The sequence below is a fragment of the Cottoperca gobio genome, chromosome 10, assembly GCF_900634415.1.
Source record: "Cottoperca gobio chromosome 10, fCotGob3.1, whole genome shotgun sequence".
In the NCBI taxonomy this organism is placed as follows: Eukaryota; Metazoa; Chordata; class Actinopteri; order Perciformes; family Bovichtidae; genus Cottoperca; species Cottoperca gobio.
The window spans coordinates 1,576,571-1,597,500 of record NC_041364.1 but is presented as its reverse complement, the minus strand read 5'-3'; the positions used below and the strand labels follow the sequence as shown (position 1 = coordinate 1,597,500).

The window sequence follows — 20,930 nt, the reverse complement described above, 5'->3', positions numbered from 1 at the left end:
TTGTAGTTTGTAGTCGAGCTTTGGTTGTATGCAGGTAACGGTCCGTGAGGGTTCTTGTGTAGCCAACAGATATCCGGGCTAAGACGTACGCTGCTTGATTACAGTCCAAATCTGGACCTTGAGATGCGAGAATGGAGTTGGCCGACATCTAGGAGCAGATTGTTTCCCATGTAGCCGACCACACGCTAAGTCATCATCAGACGATAGCCGATAGTCTCTGAGGTTGCATTTCAGACAATGTGTTCCACGTCTTTTTAACGCAACTTAACTAAAATACAAATACAACTATTGAAACTGTGAGATTACGACGACACACTTCCACATAAACAGTCTGAGTCATGAGACATAATGCTCCCTGAGAACAGAGGTGTTGCAACAGCAACAGGTGGCAGGAAGCTCAACAACCCAGCACACGTCTGCTGTACGGTGCATGTGTTCTGCTGCAGCGTGTGACATGGAGTCATGGCCTCCCTTTTCCTCCTGACATGATGTCTGATGAGCCTGATCCCAGACACCTGCCCGACCTCGTCCCGCAAGCTCCACACCTGCGCGGCGCTTCAGACTCTCTGGTGAGCTGTCGCAGCGCTGTGATTTATTTCATCTCATTTCCTTTAACTGCTCGGATTCTTCATCATTTATATCATTTGTCTGTTTGTTTTCTTAGTGTTGGTGAAGATGCTGCTGGAGGCTTTGGAAACACCCCAGCTCATTCTTTAACCTCACGCCCTCAGATTCTGAAAACATTTGTTGAATACATTTCAACAAACATTTGCAGTTCAATGCGGTGCAACCTCACATTCATAACAGTATAAGTCCCGTCTCAAATCTATCGTTTGAGTATCAAACACTCACCTCCTGTCGACTTGAAAGGTGGCTGCACAACGGTTTGTCACTTTGTAGATCCACAGCACGGACAATGGATTCCAATGGTGTTTTCTTTGTGGAGTTTATTTTTGTCATATTTTCACTCAAATGATACTAAATGTCCAACTTGGTGCATTAAACTTGGTAAAGAAACTGGTTGTATAGAGTCTGTTATTGATTCTTCAGGCCGGCCAATGAGTTACCTTGGTTTGAACTGTCCTGACCAATGGAAGAGCAGGGGGCGGGTGCTTTAAGGCTCAGCTCATATGTGCCTTCAGTCCAGAAAAGATTTGCAAGCGTTCCCGTCACCAGACAACTTACAACAGCTGTGTAACTTTTTTAATGGGGGTCAGAAACACCTGGCAGTTACAATATCTGTTCAGTAATTAACTTTTCCTGATGAGGGAAAAACATATTTTTGGTTTTCAGTCATTTATATTTTAGAATAATCTGAGCTTCCCAGTTGTAATTAAGACTTCAATGTTGATATGAAAGGAATTCACATGTCCAGTACGACATGAATTGCAATTGAATGATGTCTCCTTCATTTTCTAACACAAGATGCATTAAAACTAAAACATATTCTATTGGCTGGTCATCCAAAACTGCTGGTTAAAGTTAAACAAAAGGTCAATTTTGACCATTAAAGTTACTAGCTTGCATAGAAACAGTACATGCAATCTTGAGGCACATATTTGAAAGCAAGTGTAGGACATGATAAGGATGTTGTGCATTAACACATAAGTCTGGAACAAAGTGAGCATGTTGATGGACAGTGGAGAAGTGGACTCTAGCCTTCCTGGTTTACCTGCAGCCCTCTCTGTTCTGCACCAGCACTAACAATCATTTCACTAATTACTAAAGCCATCCATTGATCAGAGGCTGAGCAGCTTCAGCAGCTTCAGCAGCTTCAGCAGCTTCAGCAGCAGTGCAGATATTCTGCTGATGCAAAGACATTCTACGATTACACAGATAGTTCACATGCTTGTTTTTTTAAAGGCTGAAAAGTCTTGATGAACCTACAGAGAATTTCAACCTCCCCGCCGCTTCATAGCTCCAGTTCACCCTCACCGCTCTCACACCATCGTCTTTCTTTATCTGAATGGAGACTCGGAGGACAGAGGGTGTCGTATGCTGTTCGGCAACACCTGGAAGCTGCTTGACATCCATCTTACTCATTCTTATTCACATCCTTTGTATTATTTTCATATGTTTTGTCTCTACATTTACTGTCATTACTACTACATACTACGTTGGTCTATTGTGTACACATGACATCTACTTCCTATTTCTTTCCCTGGAAAGATCCTCTCCTTCTCAGTTGTCTTCCACCCCCCCCCCCCCAGTTAAAGTTTTGTTTTGTTCTTATCTGGGTCAAAAGGACAGAGCGTGTCGTATACTGTACGAAGCCCCTGAGGCCAATTAGTGATTTGTGATATGGTGCTATTGGACTTGACTTGACATTTAGCAGCTAAAGAGGGGGGATGTCCCTCGGGGTTGGCAGAGACAACAACTAGAGCTCACCATATTAATTTAAATGATGTCAATGTTGTGTTCACAGTCTGCAAAGTCAAAACATCAATAAATATAATTTACACACATATCCTGAAATCCCCCAATGCACCTCCTTTGTATTACAACTCATGTTTCAGTTGATAGAAATGTAAATGTGTTAAATGGGAATATTAATCTAAATTGTATCTTTTCAGACTTTATGATATCAGCAAATGTTGAATTGTTGTCCAAAGAATGAATAAAACATCGTATCATGAGGAAACCTTTAGTTTTCACTGCTCTCAAAACAAATAGGTTTAAAGTAAGGCTGTCAAGCGATTAAAAAAATGAATCTAATTAATTACCAGATTTATGATTAATTAATCTAAATTAATCACATATATCAATTTGCTGAGAGAAGCATTTCAAAATATTCAAATGGATTTTGGAAGATGAATCAATGAGTAGCATTATAAACTGTCAACATGTCTTTTATTTCAATACTCTTTCTCCAATATCTTGTTTTCCACAATTATCTTAGACGACACAGACCAACAGTTTGACATAAAGTACAATCTAAGAGCGCGATTAATCTGCGTTCATTTTTTTGTCGCGTTATTTTTTCTGTGATTAATTAATCGAAATTAAGGCACTAATTAGACAGACCTAAATTAAAGAGATTCAGAATCTTAGATCTAGAATTTTATTGAAGGCGTCAAACTACATTTGAACAATAATGTTTGATTATGGTTTGCACAAACTATAACTAAGTTTGTTCTGTGGAAACGCTGCTGTGAGAGTTTGAACTCATGACCTCGGTATATTCCCAAACAACTTCTGTGTCTTTACAACAATGCAGTCCGACCCAGAAACGTCAGTTAAAACTTGAGTCAGGCAGACAGGGCAGAGTGAATATGTTCTTCAACAAACTGCACTCAGTATCTATCGGTCTGTGGGTGACAGCAGTGTTTGCTGTTGTACTCGAACAAGGTACGAGCAGACGCACAACCGGGGGCAGCAGCAGCAGCAGCAGCAGCAGCAGCAGCAGCAGCAGCAGCAGCAGCAGCCTTGAACACGATCGCATTGCCGAGAGAACAAATGAAAAAAGAGGAGAGAGAGAACAAAGAGGAGTTTCTCACACAGAACAGAGTCTGCGGTTACGAGATGCTCGGCCACGTCTGTGTGTGTGTGAGGGACGAGCTGTTACAACCACAGCAGCTCCAGAAGAGAGGACAGTTCACAGTGCTGCTCCCTCTGCAGATTAGATGAGCCGCTGAGATATTTCACAGCGACTCGCTGCATAAGTTAACATTTAAATGTGGTGAAAGCGACGTCTTTGAAACTTCTCAGTGCTTTCTGGAGGCAACGATCGCCCCACGCTGAAGAGACTCACTGATTCATGATGTGTCTCAATGAACAGGCTGATAATAACTGGATGTGTTTAATGAATTATTTGGAGGCTTGTAAAGTCATAAAGTCAAATACTTACGATTACTGCGCCTTTCATTGTGTGTCCTTGTGATTAAATATTTTAGATTTGACTGTAATGTATTCCTCAATCACTGAACTACACAGGAAATTAAACGTCTCACCGTAGTAGCATTTCACTTCCTCTCTCACTAACGTATAGCCACGACACAAGAGGAGGAATATTGTCACAAAGTGAAGCTGCAGTAAGAACGACAGAAGCACAAAGTAACTCATGTTGGCTTGTGGTTAACAACTAGTTCCTGCTCGTCCCTGACTAAACCTCGGAGCGTCAAAGAGTCGCTGTCCAGAATAATAACCATGCAACTTCTTCATAATGAAGACGGAGTCGGGGGGTGGTGATAAATACTGAATGGTGCTGCATAGTTTAGGTAAGACAAGTGTATTTATAAAGCACATTTCATCAAGGCAATGCTTTAACAGCATTAAGACATCAAATGAATCAGGCAGGTATAAAACACAAGAATGAAAGTTACAGTGCAAGATATGAATCGTTATCTGATCTAATAAAAGTCTTCAGTCTTGATTTAAAAGAAGTGAGAGCTGCAGTTTTCTGGGAGTTTTGTTCCAGATATGTGGAACATAGAAGCTGAAGCTTCTCCGTGTTCAGTTCTGACTCTGAGAACAGAGAGCAGTGTCTGCAGTGAGGTCGAACATCAAAAAAAAAAAAAAAGAACATGTTGCTAATAGTTTACCCTTTAATCTTTGGCTGCGGTCAACAGAAGCTAAACTAGGAGCAACAGCTTGTCTCCATCTCTGAAACGTAATCTGCAATTTTGTAAGACTCCTTTATCGGGTTGCTTTGCAGTGTAGCCAGTTTTTGCCAATTCTGGATCACCAACCTACTGTGCACGCTCGTTTCTCTGTCGGGTGTGTAAATTACCTGTTAGTCAGTTTGTGGAGGTCGACCAATCTGAACATCTAAAACATTGAGAAAATGTAATTAAAATGCAGCTTCACTGCAACAGATCAATGTTAAAGTCTTACATCAGGCCCTCAGAATATCTGTATGTGGGTCTCTTTATAGAACATCAGCAGGGTGAGAACTTTGTTATTGTCGAAGCAGGATATGGCTGAGCAAAGAGCCAAACTAACTGGAATAAACTCCAACCCACCTGCTGCTGTATCTGGCATACCAACCAACGTTTACTCCCACCTGGGGAACAACAACAGTCCATCATTATGAGCTTGTCTTGGACAAGGTGTGTGCTTGTGTGTGTGTGAGCTGTCTAAAGTGGTTATTGAATTGTGTACAGTAGTGGGTGGAACAGCTGCATTGATTAGCCCGTAATGGAGGTGGAGGAGGCAGTGTTGGGGTTTATGAGAGGAAGTTCATGTGTTGTAGGGGAATGTGATTGGACTGGAAGTTTGGCTCGTCTTCTTTGTTGGAAGCTATTTTTGTTCCTTCATTGACGTTCTGTTCCTGTTCAGAGCAGATCCGAGCTCCGTGCTCCCAGTTCTGTTCTAACCTAAACTCCTGACATTATCATCTTATACATTAGAGCAGGGGTCTTCAACTGGTGTAGTCGGGAACCTATGGCTCGCGAGCCATATATGACTCTTTCGATGACGCAATATGGCTCGCAGACAATTTTGAATTCTGTAACTGTGTGCGCACGTGTGTGGGTGTGTGGGTGGGGGGGGCGGAGCCCTGCCATTCGCGAAACAGCTGAGGAGAAACTGCGCAAAGCAAGCAGTAGTCCAGGGGTGTCAAACTCAATCACAGAGTGAACCAAAATGAAGGCATCGTTTCGGGGTTGAAGCTTTGAAACTGCAGCGCCCACAAAGTCACACTTTGCCTTGAGTGTGTCGTTACACTGGAGGTCAATCAGCTCCATTTGGATGTTCACATGTGCTGTTTCCACGTCAACTGCAAACGGATTGCTGAGCAGTTCATGCGCAGTCGGGAACACAGCGGTTGTAGGGGAAATAGACAATGGTAGGGGAAACACTGATACCGCTTTTAGTACTCAGAGACGTAATATACTTAAAACTCAATTTTATTAAATATATGGCTCTCAAGGAAATACATTTAAAAATATTTGACTTTTATGGCTCTGGTGAAGTGTGTTCTGTTCATATCCTGATTGTCTGTCTCCCTTCATTACTGCAGGAAACGCCTTCGTGGTGAGCCTGGCTCTCGCTGACCTGGTAGTCGCCATCTATCCCTACCCGCTGGTCCTGACCGCCATCTTCCACGATGGTTGGATCGCCGGTTACATCCACTGTCAGATTAGCGGCTTCCTCATGGGCCTCAGCGTCATCGGCTCCATCTTCAACATCACGGGCATCGCCATCAACCGCTACTGCTACATCTGCCACAGTCTTAAGTACGACAAACTCTTCTCCAACAGCAACACCATGTGCTACGTTGTGCTCGTCTGGGCGCTCACCATCCTCGCCGTCGTGCCCAACTGGTTCGTGGAGTCGCTGCAGTACGACCCGCGGGTATACTCCTGCACCTTCGCCCAGTCGGTCAGCTCGCTGTACACCATCACGGTGGTGGTGGTGCACTTCATCCTGCCGATCGCCATCGTCAGCTACTGTTACCTGCGCATCTGGATCCTCGTCATCCAGGTGAGGCGGAGGGTCAAGCCGGACTCGCGGCCAAAGATCAAGCCGCACGACCTCCGCAACTTCCTCACCATGTTCGTGGTGTTCGTGCTCTTCGCCGTCTGCTGGGCGCCGCTGAACCTGATTGGCCTGGCGGTGGCGCTGGACTCCAGGCTGGTCTGGTCGATACCCGAGTGGCTGTTCACGGCCAGCTACTTCATGGCGTACTTCAACAGCTGCCTCAACGCCGTCGTGTACGGCGCCCTGAACCACAACTTCAGGAAGGAGTACAAGAGGATCGTCCTGATCATCTTCAAGTTTCACTGCTGAGACTTCACACGGAGGTGCCGGAGTCATTTTCAACTTTTGTGACACGAAAACGATAGTGAAAAGATGAACTTGGCCTTTTGGCTTAAGAGAGGATAACTGTACAAATGAAAGGGAACGACATCAAATAAAGGTATGAAGGTAAAAAGGTATGAAGAAGAAAGAAAACACTTTGTATGACAGAGAAGAACTTTAATAGCCAGAGGTGAAGAGGAGGAGGAGAAGTGAAGGAAAGGGACAAAGTGAAATAAATGATGCCACACAGAGCTATCAGTGATGCCTTCAGGGACCTTGAGAGACAATAATACAGAGCAGGAGGCAGAGACTAGACTTCTCTTAGTAATGTCTTTTATCTCTGTTTGAATAAAAAAAACGACAAACAACAACAACAAAAGTTGTTACTTATGTTTTTACAAACTTCATTATTCATGGCTCATCTTTCTTATCATTCATTTTCCATCCATCGTCTACCGCTTATCCGGGGTCGGGTCGCGGGGGCAGCAGCTCCAATAAGGAACCCCAGACTTCCCTTCTCCGGGCCACATCCTCCAGCTCCGACTGGGGGATCCCGAGGCGTTCCCAGTGAGGAGATATAATCTCTCCACCGAGTCCTGGGTCTTCCCCGGGGTCTCCTCCCAGCTGGGCGTGCCTGGAACACCTCCCTAGGGAGGCGCCCAGGTGGCTCCTTACTAGATGAACCACCTCAACTGGCTCCTTTCAACGTAAAGGAGCAGCGGCTCTACTCCGAGTCTCTCCTGATGGCTGAGCTTCTCACCCTCTCTCTAAGGGAGACGCCAGCCACCCGCAATCTTGTTCTCATCATTCATTTTGATGCATAAAAATCTTCTATGAACTAGTTTCAAGACAGAAACACACCAATACTGTGACAGGACAGTCAGTTTTAACGAATGCTGCTCAGAATAAAGAATTAATTTATTGAACAGAACAACATATTGGTGCTTTTTGGGAATATGTAGTGTGATATACCTTTGAGTTAAGAAATGATTAAAAGGTGCTACACGCACATTTTTTAAGATTCAACATGAACTCTGGTCGAAGCGGAAAGTCTCTTTAGCAAAAGTCTTTGTTCACAGTAATTATTTAGATATTTGAAACGTAATTGTTTTGGAGTAACAATCCAAACTCTCACTGGGATAAAGAAAGAACCCGATGGGATTACTTTCAGTTCAGTAAACTCCAAACCTGCACACTGATTTTGATCGTTCACTTGAGACTAGACTTGGATTCTAGGATTAAACAGTTGATATGAATTCATGCTGAGCGGCCAAATTTGAAGCTTTCAGTGTTTCATACCAAAACATCTTAGAGATCAACAAACAGCAGGATCTCTGCTGCACCTGTAACCACCTGCAGTCCACCTGTACATTCAAAGGGAAGATAAGTTACTCTATCACACACAAGAAATCAATGTCTAAGTCTCCGGGATTTGTCAACCAACAGCTGGATGTTTGTCTTCGAAGCCCAAAGGCCAGTGAAGCTTTGCTATAGGCGACACTATAACACATTATAGGGTCTGATCACACACACACACACACACTAATCCAATCTCAAGACATGCAGACATTAACTCTGAAGGAAATACACACTCGTTTTTATAGAGGTCTAAAGGGAGCATGTATGGCAACGTATGACGGCCATTGTAGGTAGAACATAAATTAAACACGGAGCCGGGGGAGGCGGATATTTCTCTGTGAATGTGCCTCTTTTATCTCTTTTAGTCTTTTTCTTGTAAATTTACAATCTTGGAATATTCCCACCTCCCCTGCCTCCATATTTAAAATGTAACTACAATGGCATGTTAGCGCCAAAAATGCCTTATTTTAATTTTACATAATTAGTTAGATAACGTAAGACATGTACTTATTTAAGGTCAAACCATCACGTTTTACTAAACCTAAGCAAGTAACTAATAACTAACTAATAAAACATGGTCTTGACACAGAAGCTCTGTCAGCTGATAGTCTAACTTCAACCATGTCCCCTAAATATGATGTTACTGTACGATGAAACTGCGTGATTAACGTTGTGAATTGAATCAAAACTACTTGGTAAGAAAGTTTAGTAAAAGCTCGTCGTTTAGGGTTAAAATAAGTATGTTGGTCACATTAAATAAGTCAACGTCAAACAAAAGTCTTCTGGGTGAAAGTCCTGTTTATTTAACCCTCCGCCCTCCATCCACTCTCCATCCGCCCTCCATCCGCCCTCCATCCGCCCTCCATCCGCCCACCATCCGCCCACCATCCGCCCTCCATCCACCCTCCTGTAAGGAAAGTGTTTTTGTGTCACATGGAGGTATTCTTTGGTAGCCAGAGTGGAAAGTTCAGAAGCAATACTGTGTGCATTAATAATCCTGACTCGTCCTCACGCATCACAGCTGAGCTGAATAACATATCACACACCGTCAAGCGGTGAGTTCATTTACTTCACACGGACTTTGACTCACCTAGGTTCATATTTGAATATTAAACATGAGAATAATAATATGAAGTTGGTAGTTCTGGACAGTTTTTGGACCACATCACTGTGTTTCACACTCCTGGAAAGTGCAAGATGAATGTTGCATATGTATGAATAAGCAGTGTGTTGCTGCTGTGTGTGTGTGGGAGAGAATGTGTGTGTGGGTGTTTTTGTTTCATTTTTGTGGCAAAATGTTTCCTTTTTGTTAGTGAAGGGTAATTTAAAGTGAAATGCTTTTGTTCTTCTGCACCCAGTGGGCACGATGCTCTGCACAGTCACACAACGCGAGGAACACACAGACTTTAGGTCTTTCAAAGGTGCCAGTTGTTTTTTTGTTACCTTCGGCTTATAGTCTTGTACTTTATAATTTAGTGCCTTCTTCAGCTTTATCACAGGTTCATAAAACATTCAAAACACGCAATTATTTTGCTGTTAAAATATGACGTCATTTAAATAATACAAAGTGCAGTTTTAAGTTTAGTTTCAACTGCATAAACAACTTTATTTCAATATGTAGCAGATTCTAACTACGTATGGAAATATACTCATTGAACACGAGTTATAAACATCCAAACTTTGGCCCAGTTTTGATCTAGAAGTAAACATCTTTTCACCTGAAGAATAACAAAAACAATTACCGAACTCTCCTGGGTGGTGGTGGGAAATATGTGGAGGTTTTTCTTTTGAAAGTTAAAAAAGTAGATTAAATAAAATAATGAGGAAAAAGAGAAAGATCTCCCCAGTGCACGTCGATGTGCTAGTTAGAACCACTTGGGACAGGAGCAAATGTAATTGTCCCACTGAGGGTTTAAAACATGGGCCTTTCACCTGCAGTGTTGTAAATCAGTTTCTTTTTTCTTATTATTTTCAGCACTAAAAATCAATGAGCTTGTTGTTGTTTGTGTGTATACAAATATATAGATATGAAACAAAAAGTGTGTGTGTGTCTCCGGCTGAAGACCAAACCACTCGCATTGGAAGGAACAGTAAATGAGAATGTACCTGTTTTCCTTTCAGACGCTGTTTTGCACATTGCCACGGAGAATGTTTCCTCTGAATGTTTGTAATGTTGATGAGACGAAAGACGCCAACCAAACTCTAAACACGTCTTAATAAAGGAGCGTTCACTGTGTCGCCGCTTTTCTCTCTGCATCTGTGTTTACTGCAAAAGGCTTTTCATCTCATGTCTGTCGGGAGGCAATCAGCTCAAACCACAAACTGTTGTTTCTACATCTCTGTTTGTGTATGCATTAAATAAAGAAGATAACTTGTGTTAATTAGTCGCCTTTGGATCGAGCCGGCTGCCACTTTACCAAGCTTCTCACATTTTGGTATTCCAAGCAATATTTTACTACTTCGATCTGTACTCCTAAACTGTCTTCATCACAATTATCTTGACTTGACTATATATATATATACAGTAGTATAAAGATATAGATAGATATATATATAGGAGATATGAGATATATATATATATATTATATATGATATATATATATATATATTATATATATATATATATATATATATATATATAATATATATATATATATATATATATATACATATATATATATAATATAATGATATAATAATATTATATATATACGGTATACAGATATATATAGATATATATATAGATAATATATATAATATAGATAGATTATATGTACATGTATAATATATATATATATATATATATACATATACTGTTATACATATATATATATTATATAATATATGAGACATATCACTTATACATAATATATATAATATATATCATATATATTATGTATCACTGTACTTATATTATAGATATACAGTATATATATAATATTATACAGTATATATATATATATATATATATATAACTGTATATATATATATATACAGTATATTATATATCTATATATAACTGGATATATATATATAGATATATATAACAGTATATATATATAAAAACAGTATATGTATATATATATATATATATATATATATATATATACAGTATATACATACAGTTATCAGCTATATATATATATATATATATACTGTATATATATATATATACAGTATATATATAATATATATATATATACTGTAGATATATATATATACAGTATATATATATATATATTATATATATATACTGTATATACTGTATGTATATATATATATATATATATATATATATATATATATATATATATACATATACTGTTTTTATATATATATACTGTATATATATATATATTATATATATACTGTATATATATATACAGTATATATATATATATATATATATATATATATACTGTATATATACATCCATCCATCCATCGTCTACCGCTTATCCGGGATCGGATCGCGGGGGCAGCAGCTCCAGTAAGGAACCCCAATCTTCCCTTCTCCGGGCCACATCCTCCAGCTCCGACTGGGGGATCCTGAGGCGTTCCCAGTGAGGAGATATAATCTCTCCACCGAGTCCTGGGTCTTCCCCGGGGTCTCCTCCCAGCTGGACCCTGCCTGGAACACCTCCCTAGGGAGGCGCCCAGGTGGCATCCTTACTAGATGCCCGAACCACCTCAACTGGCTCCTTTCAACGTAAAGGAGCAGCGGCTCTACTCCGAGTCTCTCACTGATGGCTGAGCTTCTCACCCTATCTCTAAGGGAGACGCCAGCCACCCGTCTGAGAAAACCCATTTCGGCCGCTTGTACCCGTGATCTCGTTCTTTCGGTCATGACCCAGCCTTCATGACCATAGGTGAGGGTAGGAACGAAGATCGACCGGCATATTGAGAGCTTCGCCTTCTGGCTCAGCTCTCTTTTCGTCACAACGGTGCGGTAAAGTGACTGTAATACCGCCCCCGCTGCTCCGATTCTCCGGCCAATCTCTCGCTCCATTGTCCCCTCACTCGCGAACAAGACCCCGAGGTACTTGAACTCCTTCACTTGGGGTAATGGCTCATTCCCTACCCGGAGTAGGCAATCCACCGGTTTCCTGCTGAGAGCCATGGACTCAGATTTGCTGATCCTCATCCCAACCGCTGCACACTCGGCTGCGAACCGATCCAGTGACTGTTGAAGGTCACAGACCGATGATGCCATAAGGACCACATCATCTGCAAAGAGCAGCGATGAGATCCTCAGGTCACCAAACTGCAACCCCTCTCCACCACGACTACGCCTCGATATCCTATCCATGAAAATCACGAACAGGATTGGTGATAAAGCGCAGCCCTGGCGGAGGCCAACATTCACGGGAAACGAGTCCGACTTACTGCCGAGTATCCGGACACAACTCTCGCTTTGGGGGTACAGGGATTGGATGGCCCTCAAAAGTGACCCCCTCACCCCATACTCCCGCAGCACCTCCCACAGTATCACCCGGGGGACCCGGTCATACGCCTTCTCCAGATCCACAAAACACATGTAGACCGGATGGGCGTACTCCCAGGCCCCCTCCAGGATCCTTGCAAGAGTAAAGAGTTGGTCCGTTGTTCCACGACCAGGACGGAATCCGCATTGTTCCTCTTCAATCAGAGGTTCGACTACCGGCCGAACCCTCCTTTCCAGTACCTTGGAGTAGACTTTACCAGGCCCTATATATACATACAGTATATACAGTATATATATATACTGTATATATATATATATATATACAGTGTATATATATATACAGTATATGTATATATATATATATATATATATACTGTATATATATATATACTGTATATATATATATATATATATATATATATATATATATACTGTATATATATATATATATATATATATATATATATATATATCTAATATATATATATATATTATATATTATATATACTACTCTATTACCTTATATAGTATATATATCTATATATATCTATTGTGTTATATATACTTCTCTATCTATATTATCTCTTGTGTATATCTTCTATATATCTCTATACCGTATCTATATCTATTTATATCACTATATATCTATCTCTTCTATATATATATATATATATATATATATATATCCCTGCTCTGTAACCTCTCTTTGTAGTGATCCTATAGAACGTCTGCTTTCTCTCAGATGAACAAATGATGTATCCCCGAGCCCTCGTTTGTAGTCTGAGTCTGTTGCTGCGGTAACGGGAGATCTTGAGGTCCTGCATTCAGTTAGGGAGGAGTTGGTCGCCGGGAGCAACGCCGCCGGTCAACACCTCCAAACTGTTTACAGCGCGAGTAGAAGGCTGGATAGGAGAGCGGGGAGAGAAGAGAGGAAGGTGAGAGGAAGGTGAGATGAAGAGCCATAAGATCAGAGAGACAATCACATTATAATGTCTTCACACGATTTACAAGGAAAGTTTCCTTCTACTTCAGGTCTTTACTTCACTTCCTGTTTGTCAATGACCTCTCAACTCGTCTGGGACGGCTCTGCTCTCCGTCCTCAGTCAGAACTAAAGACAGAGAAGCTTCAGCTTCTATGCTGCACATATCTGGAACAAAACTGCAGCTCTCACTTCTTTTAAATCAACGCTGAAGAGTTTCTGTTTGCCTTTCATTAAATCAGATAACTACTCATATCTGACACTGCACTGTAACCTGACGACGACTTGATTGTATTCACTGTTGGCCTGTATCTAAGTATTTCATTAGGAAAACTAAATGAAATATAGCAGATGTATTTCAGCATAAAGCTGAGACAATATGCTTTTATAAAGGTTTTTGTTTTGACATCAGAAAAGTTGAAGGATGCAGCAACAGATCTAAAACCACGTTCACGTCTCCCGTCCTGTGCAGAATCACACTCTCCTCCGGGGCAGGGTGCATACTCACAGGCTCTCCAGCAGCATTAGATGTGACGCTGCACAGATCAGTGCTGCAGCCAGCGGTGTGACATGAAACACACCGCAGAGATTACAATGATGAGGAGGAAGAGGAGGAGGAGGAGGAGGAGGAGGAGGAGGAGGGAGGAGATGAAGGGAATGCAGTTACGAACTTGAAATGGGAGAAGCGGCTGCAGGAGGGATGAGAAGAGAGGAGATGGGGAGGGAGAAGAAAGGGAGGAGAGGATTAGACAAGAGAGGCAGGGTGAGGAATGGTGAGATGAGGAGAAGAAAGTTAATGAGAGGAGAAGATGAGAGAACTGAGATGTGGACGAGTGCTGGAGACGTTCTCACGTTGCTTCACTCAAGTCCAAACCTCCAAACATAACTATTTAGTTTTTGAGTTTTTGAGGACAAGATGTTGTGCAGTACTGTTGGTACTTATACCTACAAACTAGACTACAGTAATTCATATAACCCACATAATCGTGAGTTAAGTAATATAAATATGGACAAACTCCACACAGAGAGGGAATTCTGTTAACACAGATGAAGTTTGTCTTTGAGTATTGTATTCCTGCACACAGGTCTGTGACGCACTGAGCTCTCATCTTCATACACCTCATGTGACCCACAGGGGTCAAGAGTAGGGTGAGGGGAAAGTACTGCTGCAGGCCCCCCCAAGCAGCTGACTATTCTCCCCCAATGAATACTTACGTTGTCTTGAGATCTTCATACAATACTGTTTGCTTGAGGGCAATTGAAAGCAATTCAGTGTATCATGTGTCTAATGACAATAACAACAGTGCAGTAAACACAGTGCTCTCCATCATGTGTGTTCCGGGGGGTGTATTGGCAAAGAACTGAAATATAATATAACTCCGCTGTGTTTTCGTTGAATGAGCCCTTCTGTGTACATAATGAGCGCAGGGTCCTCTCATGTTGCACTGCCATGTTTCTACAGCAGCTCAGACGAAGCGTTCACGTTCCATACGTGACCCGACAGCCTCTGCAGGTTTTCTGACACGCTTGGATGAAGAGCGGCGAGCGGAGGGGAATTCAGTTGGTTGCAATCTGCAACCTCACCGCTAGATGCCACTAAATCCTGCACACTGGACATTTAAGTAACGCCACTTCAGACCACGATCTCTCCCTAACCCTAACAGTGTCGTGGCCCGAACAGGTTCTGCAGCGGTTTGATCACTTGCTGGACATTTGTAGGGAAACGTTGTAGGAGGATACGTTGACAAGAGTGCAGGTCAGGAAGGAGGCTGCACTTAACATATATGGCATTAGGGCACTGAGGTCGATGTCCGACTCAGAGGCAAAGCATCAGCAGAAATGATTTGTTTGTGTAAGTTTTGTGGACAGAAGGGAAGAGGATGGGGGCGACAGGAATGGAGAGGAGAGCTTATAATGAAAAAGGAGATAAGACGAATGGAGCAGGAGGAGAGAGCAAATGAAACAAAGCAGAATCGGTGATCTGAGATTAAAGGAGACGGCAGGACGTGAGAGCTCACATAATCTCAGGATGGATGGACAAAACCTCTGACGTTAAATGAAAGTAGAAACTTTTTTATTGATGAATGCGCCCTGAGAGGAATTCATCTCCTCCCTCTCTCCGTAAACAAGTCTTAATCATCCAGACCTGCGCTGTGCAAAGAAGTTGAAAAGATGCATGAAGAATTGAATTTACTGCCATTTGTAATCAGCTGTGAGCATGAATTTCAATGCAGTCAAAGCCAAACATGAGCAGAGAGGCTGAGAGATGACCCCCGCACGCAGAACGCATCCGCTCTCTAAGGTCAGATCATCATTGGACTCACGGGAGACGTGCGCAGGAGAATCCTCCACAGCTGACCTCGCCGCAAACCCGCCGCCGGCCGTGCTCGTGTGTAAAGTGTCCAGTGGTTTAGTTTCATTAGGTTTTACTTCAGCAGACAGCCTGATAGCTGATAAGTGACGCTCATTGTTTGAAAAGCTTTAGATGTTTTTCATGGCTGCAGGCCAACTAACCAGCTGGAAGAAGTACTCAGATGCTTTACTGCAGAACAAGTAGAGAACAACACAGTGTAGAAACACTACCAGTAAAAGTCATGCATTCAAAATCTTACTCAAGTTAAAGTACAGAAGTATTAGCATCAAAATATACTTAAAGTACCAAAGTAAAAGTACTTATTATTTGAGAACTGACAAAAACAAATCTTAAAGTATCCAGATTAAAGGCATTATGTTTGAAGTGGGGCTGTATGAGGTGTTAATCCGTCGTCAGAGTATTACCTTTAGTAGATGCCGTTTAATCAATATATTTAGAATGTTTTGAACTTCTTCACTTTGCCATGAGACGCCGATACACTGACGGGGAACTGAGTCCGATGTCGAAGCTGTCAAACTCCATTGAAAAAAGTAGTAATTTTACCTTGCGGGACATGGGAGTTGCTGGTCTACTGCTGCCTTTAACCACACACACACACACACACACACACACACACACACACACACCACACAGTCTGATAACTACATTAAGAACGTCATGACGTGCGTCAGGACCTCAGCATGTGAGTAATCTCATCACGTGTGTTCTGTATGACAGCATGACTCATTCCTTACATACTCATCTGCTTCGTGTACGAGTTACTGCAAAGTTAGTTTGACTAACTGTCTTACAGACCGATGGCTTCACACGACACACACACACACACACACACACACACACACACACACACACACACACACACACACACACACACACAAACATGGCATAAAAACACAATGATCTAATATGGGTCATGAAGAGTGCAGGGTCCAATCACTGGAGCATCTGAGGGTTAAAGGTTCAGTGTGTCAGAGAAGCCAGAACTAGCCAGATGTAACAGTGCAGACGTTAAGACGTCTCTGTGTTGTGTTGCAGAGATATCTCCTGAAGTTAGCATGCTAACAGCTAGCCGCGCTGCGTCCAGTCTGTAATACCACTTGTTCCTCTAGAGGTGATAGTGAGTCACTGCAACTCCAAACTACTACAACTAACATACAAACATTACAGGTTGTATGGACCCAGTTTAGAGGTGCGATACTGCGGCAGGCTAAAGACGATTCATAAAAACACAGAAGTTAAACTAACTAATAATAAAGACAATGTTCTCCAGGTTTACAGACGGCGGTGCATGTTATTGAAGTGATGTTGAGAGATTAATGTGATGATGAGCTGCAAACTGAAGAAATGATAAAACAGCTCAGAGTTCAGACTGTGACAGCTCACCTGTGAAGCTCCGCATGCTGACAGGTGAAATCCCAGAGAAGCTGCACAAATCAAAGCTCTGCAAAGGAATGAGTAATTGGGCATAAAATCCCCACGAAGGAGGTCGAGTCCACACTTCCTCCACTACGTTTATCTTGTGTCAAGTCTGAAATGTCAGGTTTTAGGTCAATGAAAATATAGATATATAATATATATATAAATATATATATATATATATATATATATATATATATATATATATATATATATTTATATATATAGTTATAAGTCCGTCAACCTTAATCAAATCAATATTTGTATAGGTCCAATATTCAAAATTATACATTTGTCTCATGTTTACAGACTGTACAGGTTTAATGTTAAAACACAGTTGTTTTTTAGAGCCTAGATTATATTTAAGTGCTTTTCTGATTAAACCTCCACAGTTAAAGTCTTTGTAAGTTTATTCAACTAACAATACCTGTGTCGTCATCAGTGAGACAGAAGACAAACACATACAAACATCCTTCTTCTTCTTATTCTTCTTCTCCTTCTCCTCCTCCTTCTTCTTCTTCTCTTATTCCTTCTCCTTCTTCTTCTTCTTCTTCTCCTTCTCCTTCTCCTCCTCCTCCTTTCCTTCTCCTTCTCCTTCTCCTCCTCCTCCTTCTTATTCTCCTTCTCCTTCTCCTTCTTCTCCTTCTTCTTCTCCTTCTCCTTCTCCTTCTTCTTCTTCTCCTTCTTCTCCTTCTTCTTCTTCTCCTTCTCCTCCTCCTTCTCCTTCTCCTCCTCTTCTTCTTCTTCTCCTTCTTCTTCTTCTTCTTCTCCTTATTCTCTCTTCTTCTTCTCTTCTTCTTCTTCTTCTTCTTCTCCTTCTCCTCATCCTCCTTCTTCTTCTCCTTCTTCTTCTCCTTCTTCTCCTCCTCCTCCTTCTCCTTCTCCTCCTTCTTCTCCTCCTCCTTCTCCTTCTTCTTCTTCATCTTCTCTTCTCCGACTTTCGGTTGGCACCAAGGTGCTTCTGGAAAACCATCTGCACCTCAGGAGGGGGAAGCGAGGAACCATCCAAGCTGTGTACAGCAAGGGTGGGACCCTGCTGACTTCAACTGAGAAGGTTATCGGCCGCTGGAAGGAGCACTTTGAGGAACTCCTGAATCCGACTAACACGCCCTCTATGGTTGAGGCAGAGCTGGAAGCTGATGGGGGATCATTGTCAATTTCCCTGATGGAAGTCACTGAGGTAGTCAAACAACTCCACAGTGGCAAAGCCGCAGGGGTTGATGAGATCCGTCCAGAAATGCTGAAGGCTTTGGGTGTCGAGGGGCTGTCTTGGTTGACACGCCTCGTCAACATTGCGTGGAAGTCTGGGACAGTGCCTTGGGGTTGGCAGACCGGGGTGGTGGTTCCCCTATTTAAAAAGGGGGACCAGAGAGTGTGTGCCAACTACAGGGGTATCACACTTCTCAGCCTCCCTGGTAAAGTCTACTCCAAGGTACTGGAAAGGAGGGTTCGGCCGGTAGTCGAACCCCTGATTGAAGAGGAACAATGCGGATTCCGTCCTGGTCGTGGAACAACGGACCAACTCTTTACTCTTGCAAGGATCCTGGAGGGGGCCTGGGAGTACACCCATCCGGTCTACATGTGTTTTGTGGATCTGGAGAAGGCGTATGACCGGGTCCCCCGGGTGATACTGTGGGAGGTGCTGTGGGAGTATGGGGTGAGGGGGTCACTTTTGAGGGCCATCCAATCCCTGTACGGCCAAAGCGAGAGTTGTGTCCGGATACTCGGCAGTAAGTCGGACTCGTTTCCAGTGAATGTTGGCCTCCGCCAGGGCTGCGCTTTATCACCAATCCTGTTCGTGATTTTCATGGATAGGATATCGAGGCGTAGTCAGTGGAGGAGAGGGGTTGCAGTTCGGTGACCTGAGGATCTCATCGCTGCTCTTTGCAGATGATGTGGTCCTTATGGCATCATTGGTCTGTGACCTTCAACAGTCACTGGATCGGTTCGCAGCCGAGTGTGCAGCGGTTGGGATGAGGATCAGCACCTCCAAATCTGAGTCCATGGCTCTCAGCAGGAAACCGGTGGATTGCCTACTCCAGGTAGGGAATGAGCCATTACCCCAAGTGAAGGAGTTCAAGTACCTCGGGGTCTTGGGACAATGGAGCGAGAGATTGGCCGGAGAATCGGAGCAGCGGGGGCGGTATTACAGTCACTTTACCGCACCGTTGTGTCGAAAAGAGAGCTGAGCCAGAAGGCAAAGCTCTCAATATGCCGGTCGATCTTCGTTCCTACCCTCACCTATGGTCATGAAGGCTGGGTCATGACCGAAAGAACGAGATCACGGGTACAAGCGGCCGAAATGGGTTTTCTCAGACGGGTGGCTGGCGTCTCCCTTAGAGATAGGGTGAGAAGCTCAGCCATCCGTGAGAGACTCGGAGTAGAGCCGCTGCTCCTTTACGTTGAAAGGAGCCAGTTGAGGTGGTTCGGGCATCTAGTAAGGATGCCACCTGGGCGCCTCCCTAGGGAGGTGTTCCAGGCACGTCCAGCTGGGAGGAGACCCCGGGGAAGACCCAGGACTCGGTGGAGAGATTATATCTCCTCACTGGCCTGGGAACGCCTCAGGATCCCCCAGTCGGAGCTGGAGGATGTGGCCCGGAGAAGGGAAGATTGGGGTTCCTTACTGGAGCTGCTGCCCCCGCGACCCGATCCCGGATAAGCGGTAGACGATGGATGGATGGAATTACTTGTTTTTGTCGAAATTTAATGAAACTACAAACTATTTTGTGCAATAAAAGAAAGTGAATGATTATATATTTGATATTTATTTCTTCTCTCCCCATTTTTTAAAATTATATTTTGTTATAATTCCGTTCATATCACATGTAAAAATGTTTTATTACAAAGTAGTCGTTTAGCTTTCCTGTAGTTCAACTTCTTCCAGTGCAAAGCAAAGTAATGAGTCGACCGTGTGACCTTCAATGTACTCCCCCCTCCAGTGCAGGCACTGAGCCTTCTGCACTCTCAGTCCTGAAGCTCCAGATGTTCATTATTTTTACAGCAAAGTCACCATTACGTATTTTAGGAATAATCTTGTATTATATATTGCATTAATCACCTTGCAACCTCATCCGTGTGGCTTCTGCTTTTCAATTAGCTGCTCTGCTTCTAAAGAATCTTCCTGCTCAACAGAAAAGGTTCAGCTCGGCTCTTTCGGAGGTTTGAAATGGAAAACGACTTTTCCAAAGAAGAAAAGTAAGAATATCCTTTTAGCCGAGTGTCCATAGGGAAGCTCCCCCTCATGTCTCTGTTGGCAGTGATGCAGCTGCGTGTTCCCGACAGTGCCGAGAGAGACGCCTGCTCTCAGCTTCATCCTCTCGTGTCTTGCACAGTCTCAAGGTGACAGCAGGAGCCACGCTCTGCATTTACACATGCTGGAAGGGGAAACTGTGATTGTGGTTGCACACGTATTTTTAAATTCATCTTAAAAATTATATTTACATATATATAAATATATATATATATATATATATATATAGATAAATATATAAATATATAAATATATATATATATTTATATATGTAAATATATATATATATATATTTATTTATATATAAATATATATTTATTATATAATATATATTATATATATATATATAAATATACATATATAAATA

General features: G+C 42.4%; 1 protein-coding gene across 2 annotated transcripts in view; it reads left to right on the top strand.

Annotated features, from left to right (window-relative positions):
* Positions 1–7,134, top strand: part of mtnr1al (melatonin receptor type 1A like) — a 15,401-nt gene extending 8,267 nt beyond the window's left edge. For both annotated transcript variants that reach the window (XM_029441505.1, XM_029441504.1), the window contains one exon: positions 5,960–7,134. In XM_029441505.1, coding sequence (XP_029297365.1) covers positions 5,960–6,729 — 770 coding nt within the window. In that variant the 3' untranslated portion in view covers positions 6,730–7,134. The remainder of the gene's footprint in view (positions 1–5,959) is intronic.
* Positions 7,135–20,930: the final 13,796 nt, after the last annotated feature.